Source organism: Meira miltonrushii (genome assembly GCF_003144205.1).
Source record: "Meira miltonrushii strain MCA 3882 unplaced genomic scaffold FA14scaffold_3, whole genome shotgun sequence".
NCBI lineage: Eukaryota > Fungi > Basidiomycota > Exobasidiomycetes > Exobasidiales > Brachybasidiaceae > Meira > Meira miltonrushii.
In genome coordinates, this window is record NW_020289945.1 from 1,594,809 (window position 1) to 1,611,406 (window position 16,598).

Genomic DNA, 16,598 nt, shown 5'->3' on the forward strand with positions numbered 1-16,598 from the left:
CACGAGCAGAGCATAATTAATACCTTAAGTTTGCTTGTTTGTATTCATAATTTCAAACTATCAATACAAATTTGTGGTTTTACTGATTACGATAATTGATCACGCGTAGGCCAGCAATCACGCTGTGTGTGCGTGTAAAAAGTAAGAAAGGGGGCAAGATAGACCTTGGTTGGTATTAAAGTGTGAATGATGTGGAAGTGTTGCGTGTAAAAGGATGCGCGCGCTGCGCTGCGCAGCGCAGTGCTTTCTCTGGCGTAAAAGCCAACGCCGCTCAACCAGATCCTGTACACGCACGCAAGCATGCACACACACACAAAACACACGGTTCATGGCTGGCAGAAGAGAGTGTGTGCAGCCAGCCCTGGCTCTGGGTGCAGGAATTAAACTAGAAATTGAATATAATAAGTGGTGTCGTGTCAATTGCCAGTACTATCAATTCTTCTTTTACATCCTTTTACACACTATCATACGCACGCACACGCACACGCAAATCGCTTTCTCTTTTGATTCGCCTTCGTGTGTTCATTGTTGGATTTTACCCTGATACGATTCGTAGATCGGATTCCATCAAACAATCAATCAATCAAAACAACAAAAAAGAAGCAAAGTCTAACGATCTCAATTGAAAGATCTTCTTTTTGTATCAAATTCGATTCTGTCCTGTTCTCTCTTTTTCTCGTCCTCTCGTAATCAGTCAAAATGGGTCTCTCAGTTTCTCGTCTATTGAGCGGACTCTTCGGTAAGAAGGAAATGCGTGAGTATTGCAATGTTCAGCAGATCGGTCGCACCTCTTCGGAAAGCATAGAGAGAGGGATCTCTTTCTCTTCTCTAGGCGGAGGATTACGCACCTGACTGCCAACGTCTCTTCCCGCGAACACCTACTTACCAAGCTCTCTTTCAACTCTGCAGGTATCTTGATGGTGGGATTGGATGCTGCCGGTAAGACAACCATTCTTTACAAGCTCAAACTTGGTGAAATTGTTACAACCATCCCCACTATCGGTTTCAACGTCGAAACTGTCGAATACAAGAACATTTCTTTCACAGTATGGGATGTCGGTGGTCAAGACAAGATTCGTCCTTTGTGGAGACATTACTTCCAAAACACACAAGGTATCATTTTCGTCGTTGACTCAAACGATCGTGAACGTGTTTCAGAAGCTCGTGAAGAATTACAACGTATGCTTAACGAAGACGAATTGCGGGACGCTCTCTTGCTCGTCTTTGCTAACAAACAAGATTTGCCAAACGCAATGAACGCTGCTGAGATCACTGATAAACTTGGTCTTCACAGCCTGCGACAACGTCAATGGTTCATCCAAGCAACATGTGCTACCAGTGGAGATGGTTTGTACGAAGGTCTCGAATGGCTCTCTACAAACTTGAAGCGCCGTGTTTAAACATCTTAATGGATGAGAAACAACCGCTTTTTCGATCTTGTTAGGCGATTCGTGTGAGGGTGGAAGGGTCAATCAGTACAATCGATTAATACTTTGTTCGAAGTGGATAACGAGAAGAAAAGACTGCAGGTTGGTCCTTGTGGTGGGTGTTTAATCTCTCGTGTATTTCAGTAGCACATAAAATATACAAAACAATCACTCTTTCTTTTTCAACGTTCGATAAACTACTTTACCCTCCTTCAGCATGGGAATCGTGGTTGTCGTACATGGAGATAAAACAAGAAATCATCAATCTCTCTTTCCAAGCTATGCAAATCTTCTCTTTATCTTTATCCACTTTTTCTCTCTCTCTCTTATAATCCTCGCAATCATTCCCCTTTTCTTATGCCATTTGTGAAAATACTCCAATCCATTTATTCATGATCTGTTTGGGTGCATATCCTCGCACGCTTGCATGTATACAAACATACAAACGACTTTCTATTCTCTTTTAACATTACCTATATTCCATCGAATTGCGTGTCTGTCTATATTGTTGTATACCAATGATGTATCGTGCATGAAGTTGAATATCAAAAAGAGAATGTATCATTACTGCTTAGTAAGGAAACTCGTTACCATCCCTCGAACAGGAGAGGCATTGCAGAAGTTTCTTGAACGCTTTCCAATTTTTATAGCCTAGCTTAAAGACCTTCTGAGAAATTCTGCAAGCGCGAACAAATAACATGTCACGTGCATTTTGCGCAAAGCCTTCACCGTCATGGTGTAGATCTCTTCTAAAATTGGCATTACTACTACATGTCTTTATCCACCTTGCTTTAGAGTTTGAAATAGTTAGATTTCTGCTCTAATATGGCCACACTGCTTTTTTTCTGCAGCTATGTAAGAAAGTGTGACCATAGATACAGTAGATTTTTTTCTCGATTACAGCATTTATTTTTCATAGCAGTATTATTTCAACAGCAAGCTCCTTATATGATCAGCTTTGAAGTGGTAGAGATCTACTCGAAGCATTATATGAGTAATTGGGATCAATGTCGATCTATCACACAAAGTTTTTTTCCGTACAAAGAAAATTGTATTTGCAAGAAAACCTAAAGAAATAATATCGTATTATAAAAACTTGAATCAATCAGTACGATGCAAAACAAATTTTTGGTCAACTTTTCATATGTGCGTATTCTCTTAAAGATTATTGAAAGATCTCGTCATTGTCTTGTAAAGCATCGCTGACACCCTGTCATTTATTGCAGACATACAGATTACAACACCAAATAATTGACTTTTTATGTATCGTCTCTTCGAATACATTGAAATTTCAGCATCTTTGTGGTACTCAGTCCAGCAGGTATATTGACTACATTCATGATCAATTTCCTGTATATGAAAAGAACGCTCACCGTGAAGAAGTCGATCAATGCTATACAATATCCAAAACATGAACGACTCGTTGCACGTGTAAGAAATGATATAAAGAGACGCGACTGTTTGAGTGTTTCCGCGGAAAGGCACAAAATCAGTATAAATTCTTCCGTGGATTGAAGAAAAGCTTAAAAGTACGCGTTAAGAGTGTACCATGATATTGGAACAAGACATGATCACCATCAAATTGATATCAATGATGATCACCATATTAATCATAAAGATAAGTCAGGAGAAGGATTGAAGAATAGCGAACAGATCCATGTGGAATATGTCATTTAATAAAAAGCATCACAAGGGCCGGCAATCTTTTTACATTTTTGTGACTGTAAAAGTGCGGGGAAGAACTGGGTAGTATTTTAGTGACGTAAAAGTGATGCAAGTTTTCAGTCTTCCGTGGGCGTACGGCAAATTAAATAAAAATTAGACTTTTCCGTACGCGGGGGAAAAGCAGTCAGTTACTGCCTCCACGGCTGGAAAAAGTGTTATTTTAATGCATTAGAGGCACTTTACCTGTTAGATCTGCCCATCTGTCTTTATGAGAATGCCGGCATGATAGGTTCAACTGCTGCTCTTGATCATTAACCGAAAAGGTATCGAGGAGAGGCTCAATAAAGAAGCGGTCCGAAATTTAATTTCCCTTTCTTCCTTCACATCACATCTTCTTCTTTATTCATTGTTGAGAAATATCCTTCACAATGACTACAACTCAAACTCTCACTCAAACGCTTGTTGGCATGCCAAGCTCAAGTCGTACAACACAAGATCCAATTCCATCAGTAGATGGACTTGATCGTATTTACTCAAAACAAAGATTAGCAAAAGAAGGAAAAAGATGGGATTCATTACATACACAATTCAAAGAAGAATTTGACGGTGATTCACCTCACTTTATCGCCCGTGCTCCCGGTCGTGTAAATTTGATGGGTGATCATGTTGACCACATGCGTTTTAGCTGCTTGCCTGCCGCATTGGAAATTGATATCTTGATGGCCGTTCGCGTTCATACAACTTCGGCAGAGGACAAGGAAGGTGAAAAACGAATGGTCAGATTCAACCTTCACAACACAACAAAACGCTTCGAACCAATCACATTCGAAAGTGATTTGGCAGACCCAGAATCCGTTCAACTTTTACACGAAGGTGGTGCTCGTTGGGCAAATTACTTCAAAGTAGCATACAAAGGTCTTTATCCACATTTACCAGAGCATATCCTGAATGCACAAACAAGACCTACACAAATCGATGTCTTGGTCGACGGCACAATTCCTCCAGAAAGCAGTTTGAGCAGTAGTGCTGCTATGACAACATGCAGTTCAATCGTCGTTTTGGAAGCATTCCAAGCACGTAACTTGATCGGAAGACGTGAGATGGCAGAAGTTGCAATCGAATCAGAGCGTTTGGTCGGTGTAAATTCGGGTGGTATGGATCAAGCAGCATCAATCTTTGGCGTTACTGGTAGCGCTCTACATATCTCCTTTGAACCCGAGCTGGACGCAGTTCCAACCAAATTGCCCGTCAGCAAGCCACCACATGTCTTGCTGATTGCAAACACGTTGGTCGTATCAGACAAAAAGGTGATGGGACCCGTGCAATATAACCTTCGAGTATGTGAACTAATGATGGCCTGCCGTGCGTTAGCAAAGAAGTTTGATCTACCACAAGATGAATCCACAAGACTACTAAAGCCTTTGACAGATGTATACTTTGCCAAAAATCCTCTCAAGCAAGGAGAAGTGCAAGGAGAGGTGAAGGAAAGTTGGGAAAAGTGGGGAGAAGAAGCAGCACAATTGGTTCATCTTCGAGAACTATGCTCAAAAGCCTTGCCTGAACATGCTCTTTCTCGCGCAGAAGTCGAAGAAGTGACAGGTATCAAAGGAGGAGCATACGAAAAACAATTCTTATCACAATTCCCAGTCAGAGCAGATACATTCGCACTTGGTAAACGTGTTCAACACGTTTTCAACGAATCCCTAAACGTTTTACGTTTCAAGTCTGTCTGTCAAGAGGGCGGAGAAGGATCATACAAAGAATTAGGCAATATCATGCATGCATCTCAACAAACACTTTTCAACGTTTATGAGAACGCATGCCCAGAACTCGAAGCTGTTTGTCAATTGGCCGAATCGAACGGAGCTTTGGGTTGCAGACCAACAGGTGCAGGATGGGGAGGATCAACTGTTTCTTTGGTTGAACAAGGAAATGTGGAAAAAGTTATCAATGCACTGCGAACTGGTTATTATGCCAAGAAATATCCAAATATGACTGATGAAGAATTCGCTGATGCTGTCCTTGTCAGTCAACCAGCACAAGGTGCTTGTATTTATGCCATCTGAAAGCGGAACCGAGTTGGCCACTTCCTCACGTGTTGTCGATAGCAACCAATGCAATTCTATTAATAAAATCATTTCCTCTTCCTGCTGGAACTTGTGTATTTAGACGCGGCTCGGAGGCAATGGACATCCATTGCCTCATCTCATACTTACATCTACCATCTCTGTTATTCATCAAAATGAAGTATTGTCACGAATACTTCCCTTTCAAAGGGAAGATTAGATACACTGATCGTTTGGAGAGCACAGACGGGGCTTACTATCTCAAAACGTCAACGGACAATAGTCTGTGTGCTAAAGGCAGCGAAGATTGGGCCTTTAAATTGTTCAGCTTTCAGAAGAGGCTTGAAAATGAGATCAAAGCATTGGAATTCTTGGCAACGGAAAACAAAATTCCAGCACCAGAAATTATTTCAAAGTGTGATACAGGGGACCACTGCTGCTTAGCAACGAAAGAAATCAAAGGTGTTGAGATCCATCAACTTGAACACAAAGAGGATATTCGAGCAGTATGTGCAGAAGTTGGAGAAATCTACGATCGAATGAAGTCTTTGCTTCGCCCGAAAGCAGAATCCTTCTCTGGAGAGCTGTGCTTGTTTGCAAGCGCGGGTCAATTCTTGCATCATAACAAAGTGAAGCAGTTCGCACCTTCTGAGGAAGATGTTTATCCTCTTTGCCATGGTGATTTGTATCAAAGCAATATCATCGTGGATCCTACAACAGCAAGGGTGAAAGGAATCATCGATTGGGAGTTTGCAGGTTTTTATCCATTAGCGTTAGACCCTCCAAGATTCTGTTTCGAGATTGACCACCGCGAGGGTGCAAATAAGAAGTTAATGCGTGAAAGTGCAAGCTGGAGTTCTCAAAGCCATCATGACTTTGGAGAAGAAATTCAAGCGTTCCTTTCCAACGTCAAGAAAGGAGTCTACTATCCATCCGGTTCAGCAAATACAATTTAACGTTCCGAGATACATATTAATGAAGAACTCTTATTTTTCAATTTCATTTCAGTTTAATCATACAAACGATCGTAATTACCTCTATTGAAATCTTGAAGTGGATAATAACGTGCTCTTACCGTATTTCCAGCAAAGAATCTGCCGTCTAACCCTTTTAAACATTTCCAAGCGGCCGCGATCCCGTTAAATTTGACAAAGATTCGAGGTTTACCAGAAGAATTAGATAAGGCTAAAGATGAATTGGTAAACGAATATTTTGCATGTGCAGCTGGCCAAATGAAAACTCTTTCCACTTTTCCATGTTTTTCACATTCTTCTCCAATCTCTCCTGGTAAATCGTCATCAATGTCTTCATCACTGGCCACCATGTTTTCCAACAAAATCACCTCGCTTGCTTCACCATACTTCTGTCTTTCTTCTTGTCTCTTTTGCTCTTCTTGCGGATTGATAATCGTACCGCGTGCACTTTTCATTGCACGATCATTTCCTTCATTATCACCTCTTTGGCCTTTGCTGTGATGTCGTGCTCGCTCCTCTTCAACCTTTTGAGCTAACAGAGGATCCAAGATACCTTTGTTCCCTTCCGCACCTAATGCTTCGCCTTTTCTCCATCCTTGTTTCATCATCAACCTTTCTGCAAATGTAGAAGGGTCGTGATCTTCGATACTTGAAGCGGTGCTACTGAGCGTCTGCGTCTCTTCTTGAGGAGCTGTCTTGAGCAGCCTGGCAGCAATAGCAGCTGCAGCCGCAGTCTGAGAAGCGAGATCGTCAGATCGATTTCCTTTATGATCATGGCTGGATGATGGACCGTATTCGCTCATACTACCTTGACTCATCGCTAATCTGCGTTGGTATGCTTCTTCCCCACTTGTGGCCTGTGACATTGCCAGCCTTCTCTGGTATGCATCTTCACCCGTAACAGCTGGAGATGGTATGTTCGGCGGCGGCCCTGGAGGAGGGCCTGGCGGTAGAGAGGGTGGAGGCGAAAGGTATGGTTTCTCGTCATCGTCATCATCCTCCATCTTTTCAAAGTCTCTTTGCTTCCCTTTCGAGTGACTAGCATATGCAACTGGCGGTGCAAATTTACCAGATCTATCATATCGATTCCAACCTCTTCCACCTTCACCCCTCTCAGATCGGTCGTCATAATTTGCCTCTTCATCGAAGCCTTGCTCTTCCCTTCCCGATGTTAAGCGCTTTCGATGTGACCTTTCTGCTTCTCTCCTATTAGCAAGTAATTTCCTAAATTCGATAAAGTCGTTCGGTATCCTTGGATCATAATCCGCATCCATATTTAATGAAGCTGCTAATCCTCCATGATGTCCAGGCGATGCACGACGTTTGCGTTTCTAGCAGCGAAAAGAAAGATTGAAATGTTTGGGTAAATTTGACGGAAATAGAGATTGTCATGATGTACACTCTTACCTTTCTCCTGGCTTTTCTGCCTTCTGTTGTATTTGCAAAGCCATTCACATCCTCTTCCTCATTCCATCCATCATCCTCCACGAAATCTGTCTGCTCATGTGAAGCGATATCACCTCTTTTCAGTGCTCTGGACCGGAAGAGTGCTCGATCCTTTTCAATTTCTTCCACTGAAAGCGAAAGGGATGGCGGCTGGGTTACGGCAGGTAGTGGAATTCGGTCAGAATCTACCGGCTCAACATTTAGGGCATGCGTTTGCACTCCGAAAAGTTGTCTCGGATGTGAGGAAGGCTTGATTGCTTCGGCTTTTGAGTGCACAGATGGAGTCTTAGAGGCAGATGCTACTTCATCCTGCTTTTGAGGAGCTTGTTTCGAGGAAGAACCTTCTGCAAGGTCAGAATGAACGTCTGTATTCGAGAAAGCTGTTGATAATTGCGACTGGATCGGTGCTCGTTTTGGTTTACTCAAAGCGGCATTTCTTCTAGGTGTAAATCGCAATGCAGCAGACCAAGCTGTACAATGTGGGAAAGATGATGGAAGAGTGAGCAAATAGATGACAGAGAGAAATCTGAACGAGCAGCGAGTCAGTTCTTGCGATCGTAGCACGATCTTGACTGCTATATCATGGATGGACTACCTTGGGATTTGTCTAGCGATGGCTTTTGATCTGCAATCTCTGCTGGGTTTGATTGTGGTTTTGATTCCGTCGAAGCATCTGCGATTGGCTGAGCACTTGGACCTGCGTTTGAACTGGCCTCATCCGACTTTGCTAGGTTAAAGATGCCGGAATAAAGGGAAGAAGCAGTCGATTGCCCACTCATGGTAGATCAAAGCTTTTGTTTACTTGTACTTGTCGATGCTGGGCTACGAGACTATATTCATCATGTTTGTTGTGGTGGTGTAAGTAAAGTGCAATGAATTGCAATCGTTGAAAGATGGCGGAAAAAAGCCACTTGCCCTGTGCGCCCGCCTTTATTTTTAAAGTTTTACTGATCTTCATACTTCCTTCTTGTTCACGACATCATCATCCTTCCCGGCCATCAAAATGAGCAGCAGTGCGGCTGCAAGTACGGAAGAGTTCATCGAAGTACTAAATGCCGAACAACATGTAGAAATACAAAAGTTACGAGATTATGCTCGACATGGCGTTCAACCGGCAGTTCGCGGAGAAGTTTGGTTGTATCTATTAGGCGTTCTTTCGGATGATAAAAGTCAAGAGATGACATCTGTTAGGAGCAAATACATGGAGTATGATAGCCTGGAAAAACATAATCATTTATACGAAAAGAGGATAAGAAATGAAGCAGTACGATATTATCAGCGGAAATTGATCCCAAGACCACTTCCAGGTCGTACATTGGCAAGATCTTCACATCGAATAGCATCACAGAATCGTAGAACGGTAAGCGGATATGCAACAGATGAAACCACAATCGCTCTCACTGCACCAAGTGTGGCCATTCCTGCTTTGAACACAATCGTTACTACATCTGCCACCACTAGAGGTCCTAATCGGGTTCATGATGGAAAAACACAAATCTTGGCCGGAATCATGGGGGATTCATCAGATGGGATTGTAGGAGAGAATTCTATGAATAGCCTAACAGGAGACGGAAGCGACGTATTGATCGATCCAGAAGCGGCTGCAGCAAATGAAATGAAGAGATTCTGTAGAGCAGTGGAGAATATCGTATGTGCTCATCTGAACAGATGGAAATGGCGTTCGGTGGATGGCACTGTTACAATCGTGGAGCCAGACAAGACGGTAGATGAAGATACCGGAGATCATTCTGCAGAATCAATTCCATCGGCGAATTTTGAAGATCAATTCCACGCTCTAGACTTCCAGCAAGCGCCACAACAAGACCATCGTTCAGTGTCATCTGGATCTTCCGGATACCATAAACCAAATCCGAATAACTTCTTATCGCCGCCAGAGAATGGAGGTAGAGGTCTTGCGTCTACAATATCATCCGCATCCTCCACATCATCATTCGATGAACATAAGGAAGTCACCAACGATACCATTCAAGAATCTGCCTTCCCTTCGTTACCCAGGGAATACGAATGGGCACATCAAGGAAACAGAGATAATCTGAAAGTGCCAGCAATCGTCGGAAATTCTGGCCAGTCGTCTAGTGATATGAACGGGAGATCCACCTCTCAAGGCTGTTTTGTTCAAACTGATTATCATCCAGATTTGATTTTGCTTTGTTCTCCATTCGTGAAATGCGTTCGGTCTGAACCTGGAATGTTTTTCGCTTTCGAAAAGCTGATGTCTATCATTGGTGAGTAGATCAGAGAATATGATTCAAAGAGTAGAAATTTGACTGACTTTCTTCGCAATGTCTAATCAGATACGTACGACGCACAACATCCATTACCATCTCGAATTGCAAACTTCTTGACCCTTTTTCGAACTACGTTACCGGACCTATATGCATACTTTGACGAAGAAGAGGTAGATGTGATCGGATTGGCATCGGCATGGATGCGACATCTCTTAGCAGCAGAAATGAGAATAGAAGATCTAATGCGACTTTGGGATACCTACTTTGCCGTTCCTGATCCTTTGAATTTGCACATGTACGTTTGCATTGCCATTTTGACAAATTGCAAAGATGCATTGGAAGAATTGGATCAATCAGAAGCAAAGAGTATGCTTTTCAGCTTGCCGCCTTTGGATGTTGATAGAATTATCAATGAAGCCATCAATATTCGACTCTCTCATCGACAATCAGAGCTCTTGACGGATGCCGATGAGGATGAATGATACCATGGTGTAGACATATGTATATCTCTGTACTGTGTTTTAACTCGAAGCCATTTGTACTATTAATAATCATTGCATTAAACACAAACATTGCAGAGAGTACAATCAATTGCTAATCTGCTCTGACCCTTTCTTCTCTTCTTTTCCAATCCAAACAGCACGTCTTAGCCACCTTCTTCTACGTGTGTCTGCCTTGACTGCTCGGAATTCCATACCCGTCAAAGATTCAGGCCCTTGATGATCCTCTTCATCGTCATCTTCAAAAACAGATGATTCCTCTTTCGAATGCCCTGCTAACAATTCCCCTAAAATCGATCCATTCGCTCGAGAATCTTGAATTGCAGGTGGGTATCGAGGATTACCTGTATGACCGTATGGGTACGGACTTGGCGTTTGCCAATCTGTATCTGTGTATACGAATCCTTCTGCATCGACACCAACTGGCGACCACTTTCCGATCCAATCGATACGCCAGTCGTCTCCTGATATGGTAGAAAAGAATGAATTGTCAGCATTTTAAATCCGTCACTGCTCCTCCAGTTGCATAAACCTACCTTCGACCCATGCCCAACCAGGTTCAAGGGACATTGCAACTTGTCTGCTGTGGAAGTGGAAAGAGTGTGGGAGAGGAATATTGATTGTCAGTAATGAGGAAGCCATCAAAGAACAGAAGCGGACTTACCTGATATCAAGTGAATAACCTGCAACGTCTAATTCCTTGGCCGTCCAACCATCAGGTCCTTTTGTAAACGCTCTTCGTTCTCCGAATTGCAAATTATGCGCACTCCAACCAGAAGCAGTAGCTGCAGTTTCAGGTGCAAATCTTTCATTTTGATACATTTCAACATCTCTCCAACCTTTTTGCCATACTTGATCGTCCAATCCATCTTCATCGTACCATAAACTCAACTTTGCTTGTTGTTCTCTACTCATCCTTTCCATCTTGTTCAACTCACGTCCTAAAGGTGTCTTTGCCGTTCGTTTCTCTTCATCCAGTCTACCCAGCAAGCCAGTCAATGCAGGCTTTACCCATGGATGCGTTGCAATGAATGCACCCTCTCCTGCAATCAAAAGGATTGGACGCAAGGGAATATGAGGTGCTCCAAAGAACATAACAGCTGTCAGAATGAGCGAGGCTTGGAACAATAGCAGTGTACGGCGATATGATGACCAATTCAGATAAGGTACCACAGGAGCGACTGCGTCGTAGCCGTCTGTCACCATTTTCATCATATTCTGGATATCGCGTAAATTTTCGTAATACTTGATTGTACCCTCATGAGGAGGATTTGGCATCAAAGGTGGTAGGACTGCTCCATGTCCCGTACTTGAAGGGTGTGCGACCGCATGTGCTAAAGTTTCGGCTGGTGTTTGTGTAGCCAATTCCTTCTTTTCTGTACCCGATGAAGTCCATCCTGTTGAAGTGGGTGTTTCATCAATTGGCCGTCCGACCGGGAACCTTGCCATATGTGTTCGAATGAGAATGATAGCCAGGATTGCTGTTGGTGCACACAATAATAAATACGGATGAAGAGCAACGATAGCCCAAATTCCCATCCACATACTCGTCCATGGCCAATCATCCCATGCCAATGTTGCTTCTACTGCATCTTGAAAGTAAAAGATTGGACCGGATTTTTGAACAAAGCCACGAAAGTTTCGAGTGGTTGTAGGTAGACTTAGAGGTTCTTTATTCTTTGCAACGGGCAGTCTAGGTGGCGTAGCAGTCACACTTGCCAAAGTTGATGTCAATAACGTTTCAATTGCCAATGATTGCAATTTTGATCGACCTGAAATACTTGCAGATGGAGACTGTTTATTGGATTCTGTTCCACTTGGCGTACCCCAGAAAGGTAGACTGCCCTTCCTTGGTGTACTTGGACTGCTTGGAGCAGCAGCATCTTTTGCCGACATCTTGACCACCTTGATCGGATATGGATGTGAGTGTGAAGGGAAGAGATGCTGTCTGTATTTAAAACACAAGGAGTGGAGAATGCTCGGCGTGTGAATGCGAACAAAGCTTCTCGGCCACAAAGGTGGGGTCTGATTTTAGCGCGTACCTAAAGCAAACTTCACGCACTCCCTTTGAAAGAAAAGTTTAGCAAATTCTGAATGCAACACATTCCTTCCTCAGAAACTCATTCCGTATTACTTTGCGCGAGGATAAGCGATTACCAGGATGGGAAAGTCAGCAAAGCTATACAAGAAGAAGCCAAAGTCTCTATCAAAGCAGACGTCATCATCCAGTAAACGGGACAGCCTTCGATATGATGACGACGGTAATATAAATGCACAAGCATCATACAAGAAAGATCTCAGAGCAGCTAAGCTAGAGAAAGAGAGCAAAGTTGATCAAACAAAAGCAACAGAACAAGCAAACACAGTCAGTAAACCCAACAGACTCAAGAGTAAGATATGGAAACAATTGGACGAACAAAGAAGTAAGGCAGGCTTACCGGAACTTGCTACACCAAAGGAAGCTGGTATCGATTACCTGTCGCAGTGGGAAAAGAAGTCAAAAAGGTAATCAATTGAGTACATGAAACGATAAAGATCCTACAAGCACCCGAAGCTTGGTTATCAATGCTCTTGCTAAGATTTTTTTTGGTTGTATCGGAGCGGGCCACCACATTTCAGAATGTCGGATGAAAATACACCTTAAAGCTGGAACATGCCGCTTTTCTTATGATCAGCATTATTCCTGTGGTGATGTGAGGCCGGCATATCCAACAAGAGTAGTCAAGTAGCCGCATGCATCCTATGATTACCTATCGAATGCTTTGAAAGAGTAGGAGGCATGCCGGCTAACATGCATTAAATGTGCTATGTATTTGGAGATTTTTGTCTCTCTAATGTGTACAATACTGTAATTTATCAAAACAGCATCTCATTTCCCAAGTTCAGAGCGATATCTCATATAATTTGACAAGATTATGCAAAAAGAAAGTATCTCTCCCATCACAAAAAGATGAAGTAAAAAGAGCAAAAGATCCATTGCCGGGAGTCGAACCCGGGCCTTCGCCGGACGCTGTTACGCGGAGCGAGGCCTCTCTAGAATGAGAGGGCGATATACTGACCGTTGTACTACAATGGATTGCACTAGGCAGGCTAAAAGCAGAGTACAATGATAATCCAATAAGTATTCTGCCCACGTTGACTTATTTCTCTCTTTAGCGTTTCAACGTGGCGCGGATTAAAAGTGCACTGCATGAACAACAAATTCTCACTCGGCCCGTACCCAAGCCAGGTTTAGGATGAGTGTATGCTCGTGGAGGAGGCAATGCAAGCATAACCAACCATAGAATTGGTGCAGTGATGGTCAACTCTCTGCCATCATATTCCCGATTGCCCATTTCACACAGAATGGACGGATATCTGAAGAAATTCCAAGTTGCCGCCGGTAAGGTTGGCACACAAGCAACCGCATTCGCACAAAGTACCGGTCAACAATTAAATCAAAGTGCAAAATTAGCACAAGCAGGATTTTCATTACCGAAAGAATGCGAAAAAGCAGCAAGGATCTTACAAACATTCTTGGCTGATCCTGAACATCCAGAAACCGCTTTAAATAGTATTCCAAAAGCTGTATTGCAACAGGCAAAAGGTTTGGCCATCTTTAGTGTTATCAAAGCAGGTTTCGTTTGGTCAGGTAAAGCTGGTAGTGGTGTGGTGATTGCTCGTTTGCCTGATGGATCTTGGTCCGCTCCCAGCTGTATCGCAACAGGTGGTGTTGGATTCGGTATTCAGATCGGTGCCGATCTTTCGGAATTCGTCGTCGTTCTCAATTCAGAAGAAGCCGTTCGTTCATTCTGCTTGGCTGGCAATTTGACAATCGGTGGTAACTTGAGCGCTGCCGCAGGACCAATCGGAACAGGTGGTTCTGTACAAGCTGCAATCGCTCATCCTGCACCTATGTTTAGCTATTCACGCAGCAAGGGATTATACGCAGGCATGAGCTTGGAAGGAACTGCATTGATCGAACGCAAGGATGCCAATCGTGAATTCTACGGACAACCGATTCCAGCCAAAGATCTATTGGAAGGAAAGGTTCCACCACCGGAAGCAGCATCAGCAATGTACGAAGTCGTCGAACAGGCAGAAGAGATTGACGAGAAGGGCGTACCTCAACAAGCATACATTCCATCCCAGACCCCTGGTGGCCAAGAACAACCGGTAACGGCATACAACCTAAGCGGATCCACACCATCAGGAGGCAGTGCGTCTGCAGCAGCTCCCGCAAAAGACAACAATGCGATCTTTGATGCGTAAGTAGTGTTTCTGATTAGAACAATATCTGCAAAAGGCTAAACTTCTGCTCTTTTCTCTTCTTTGCAGCGGTGCAAATCACTAATTCGTCTGATGATATCCTATACGCCACCACATGTGCATTATATCCAATCTTCCAGATTTTCTTACGATAATGAGACAATTTCTTCTCCGCCGTTCATTCAAAGAGGACATCTCGCAGCACTACTGTACATAGTATTAGATGGAGCATTCGTTCTACTTATACAAGAGATTGGAAGCATTTTCGTCAACCATACCTATCCTGACAATCTCATCGGCCAAGGAGTGTATGGTGGTTCGGCATGATCCCATTTGAAGCCAGGATAACCGTTCTCTTCGTTGATTTTTTGAATGATTTCTGTTGAATTATTTCCAATGGCATCATCCCATTGAGGTTTGCAACTGATGTGTGATGCATCGTAATCGTAATTGACATGGGGGTCACATGCGCACTGAGCTCCGGGATCTGGTACTCGTGGACATGTACCATAAGGTGGATGATAATAGCCTGCATAATCGACATGCCATATCTGATCCTTGTTGAGAAGCAATGAAGCGGCTATACTTCTCACTGGCGCATCTCCCCATCTTTCGTAAAAGAAGCCTCCTACTTGATCAAGATGATTAAAGAAAGACTGATAGCCCTCTGATCGTGGGAAAGAGAGATCGATTATCTCATAATTGGTCCAGAAATGACACTTGTTGTATCCTTTATCGTCATCAGAAACAAATTTTCTGAGATTATCCTTTGGGATCAGATGCGGATTTCCCCATCTCCATGTATTCACATGAATGAATAGAGTTCTAACAGAACCAGCGTATTCTTTCATTGCAATTGAGAATGCATACTTTTTTCCATGCTCTTTCATATAACGGAAAGGATCGCGTTCGACCCAACGCAACACACCGTCTGAACCTTTCTTGTAGTGTGAAACGTACTTGCACAAATGTTTTGTATCAGGCTCGATTCTCCAAACATAATCTAAATCTTTCAAAAGGGGATGAAAGAAGATAGTATTCGAATAGAATCGACACATTTGACGATAACTTTTACTGCCTCCATAAGGAATTCTCGTTTTTGACATTCGATTCCAACGTTCTTGTGCTTTGGTCATATTGATATGACTTGGAATGTCCCAATCTTCTTTCGGAACAAGTCCATATTCCACTTCCGGCGGCGAAGGGAAATCTTGCAAGAAAGCAGCCATTCGATTTTTGAAAAAGGGAGTAAATGGCTTTTCGGACAAGAAGATGTATTTGTAATTATTGTCCGGCTGCTCGTTGAATGTAATTTGTAAATCACGCATTGTCATCATTAATCCATGTAATTGTCTTTCGCGTACGAGTGCAACGAATGCTGCTTTTGGTTTTGCAGTTCTATTTGCAGGGACTGGATTGATGAGAGCATTTGATGAAGCTGAGCATTGTGTGGAGGGAGATGGTGTAAAAGTTTGCCGAAGATAGGTTTGAGAAGATGATTGAATGTTTTTGATATGTTCAGATGGCGTCAAGAAGAAGAAAAGCAAAGCGATCACTGATAAAGTCAAAAAGATGATTCGCCTACCTGATCTAGAATTGATGATTGACAATCCTGACTTTTGTGGTCCTCCTCTTGCCGAATTGGCTGTGATTGGAAGCGACATTTGGACACGGGGAGATGATGGTTGGTATTGGTAAAGAAAAAGAAGAATTGACTGCTTTTCAAGTTTTACGGCAAGCCAACATATTAATATACAGCTGCTTTAAAAATAACTGTTCGGCTAGCATTTTTACAGTACCTTGCGGAGAGGGATTCTTAGTTTAGGCCCACAAGACAACAGTAAGATTAATCTGGACCGTTTAGCGTGCATGTCAAGCCAGCTTACTACTTGTATTAGGGTTTTCTATTATGCAACTTAAATTGACTTGCATGCCGATGCATATAACCCGGGCGATTGAGAAGCATTCGTCGGCCAGAGAAGAAAGAAGACACTAAGAGATGAATAATAATAATACATGCATG

At 42.9% G+C, this 16,598-nt stretch overlaps 9 protein-coding genes and 1 non-coding gene across 10 annotated transcripts; 5 read left to right on the forward strand and 5 right to left on the reverse strand.

The window, feature by feature from the left end:
* Positions 1 to 53: 53 nt before the first annotated feature.
* On the reverse strand, positions 54 to 401 carry FA14DRAFT_65482 (uncharacterized protein). The gene has a single exon (XM_025502647.1). The coding sequence runs from the start codon at positions 300 to 302 to the stop codon at positions 87 to 89; it is 216 nt and encodes a 71-aa protein (XP_025354109.1). The 5' UTR covers positions 303 to 401; the 3' UTR covers positions 54 to 86.
* Position 402: 1 nt separating this feature from the next.
* On the forward strand, positions 403 to 1,627 carry FA14DRAFT_65483 (ARF/SAR superfamily). Its single transcript, XM_025502648.1, has 2 exons — positions 403 to 754; positions 910 to 1,627. The coding sequence occupies exons 1-2, from the start codon at positions 700 to 702 to the stop codon at positions 1,398 to 1,400; spliced, it is 546 nt and encodes a 181-aa protein (XP_025354110.1). The 5' UTR covers positions 403 to 699; the 3' UTR covers positions 1,401 to 1,627.
* A 1,932-nt stretch (positions 1,628 to 3,559) lies between these two features.
* FA14DRAFT_123455 (Galactokinase) lies at positions 3,560 to 5,158 on the forward strand (the record flags this gene model as incomplete). Its single annotated transcript, XM_025496573.1, has 1 exon — positions 3,560 to 5,158. The coding sequence occupies one exon, from the start codon at positions 3,560 to 3,562 to the stop codon at positions 5,156 to 5,158; it is 1,599 nt and encodes a 532-aa protein (XP_025354111.1).
* Positions 5,159 to 5,334: 176 nt separating this feature from the next.
* On the forward strand, positions 5,335 to 6,296 carry FA14DRAFT_185339 (kinase-like protein; the record flags this gene model as incomplete). The annotated part of the gene is made up of 1 exon (XM_025501451.1): positions 5,335 to 6,296. The coding sequence occupies one exon, from the start codon at positions 5,335 to 5,337 to the stop codon at positions 6,112 to 6,114; it is 780 nt and encodes a 259-aa protein (XP_025354112.1). The 3' UTR covers positions 6,115 to 6,296.
* On the reverse strand, positions 6,168 to 8,357 carry FA14DRAFT_180447 (uncharacterized protein; the record flags this gene model as incomplete). Its single annotated transcript, XM_025501009.1, has 3 exons — positions 6,168 to 7,463; positions 7,540 to 8,048; positions 8,171 to 8,357. 3 exons carry the CDS (start codon positions 8,355 to 8,357, stop codon positions 6,168 to 6,170), a joined length of 1,992 nt encoding a protein of 663 aa, XP_025354113.1.
* Positions 8,358 to 8,559: 202 nt separating this feature from the next.
* On the forward strand, positions 8,560 to 10,648 carry FA14DRAFT_147832 (uncharacterized protein). The gene is made up of 2 exons (XM_025497359.1): positions 8,560 to 9,824; positions 9,894 to 10,648. Exons 1-2 carry the CDS (start codon positions 8,582 to 8,584, stop codon positions 10,307 to 10,309), a joined length of 1,659 nt encoding a protein of 552 aa, XP_025354114.1. The 5' UTR covers positions 8,560 to 8,581; the 3' UTR covers positions 10,310 to 10,648.
* Positions 10,369 to 12,268, reverse strand: FA14DRAFT_161484 (uncharacterized protein). The gene is made up of 3 exons (XM_025499138.1): positions 10,992 to 12,268; positions 10,864 to 10,907; positions 10,369 to 10,791 (listed from the first exon to the last, which is right to left on the reverse strand). Exons 1-3 carry the CDS (start codon positions 12,221 to 12,223, stop codon positions 10,415 to 10,417), a joined length of 1,653 nt encoding a protein of 550 aa, XP_025354115.1. The 5' UTR covers positions 12,224 to 12,268; the 3' UTR covers positions 10,369 to 10,414.
* Positions 12,269 to 13,298: 1,030 nt separating this feature from the next.
* On the reverse strand, positions 13,299 to 13,403 carry FA14DRAFT_t33. The gene has a single exon. It is a non-coding gene; the product is annotated as a tRNA-Glu (tRNA).
* Positions 13,404 to 13,672: 269 nt separating this feature from the next.
* Positions 13,673 to 14,578, forward strand: FA14DRAFT_124156 (DUF500-domain-containing protein; the record flags this gene model as incomplete). Its single annotated transcript, XM_025496624.1, has 1 exon — positions 13,673 to 14,578. One exon carries the CDS (start codon positions 13,673 to 13,675, stop codon positions 14,576 to 14,578), a length of 906 nt encoding a protein of 301 aa, XP_025354116.1.
* Positions 14,579 to 14,982: 404 nt separating this feature from the next.
* On the reverse strand, positions 14,983 to 15,990 carry FA14DRAFT_111070 (nucleotide-diphospho-sugar transferase; the record flags this gene model as incomplete). The annotated part of the gene is made up of 1 exon (XM_025495929.1): positions 14,983 to 15,990. A coding segment is annotated over one exon (1,008 nt), but the record flags the coding sequence as incomplete, so codon positions are not given.
* Positions 15,991 to 16,598: the final 608 nt, after the last annotated feature.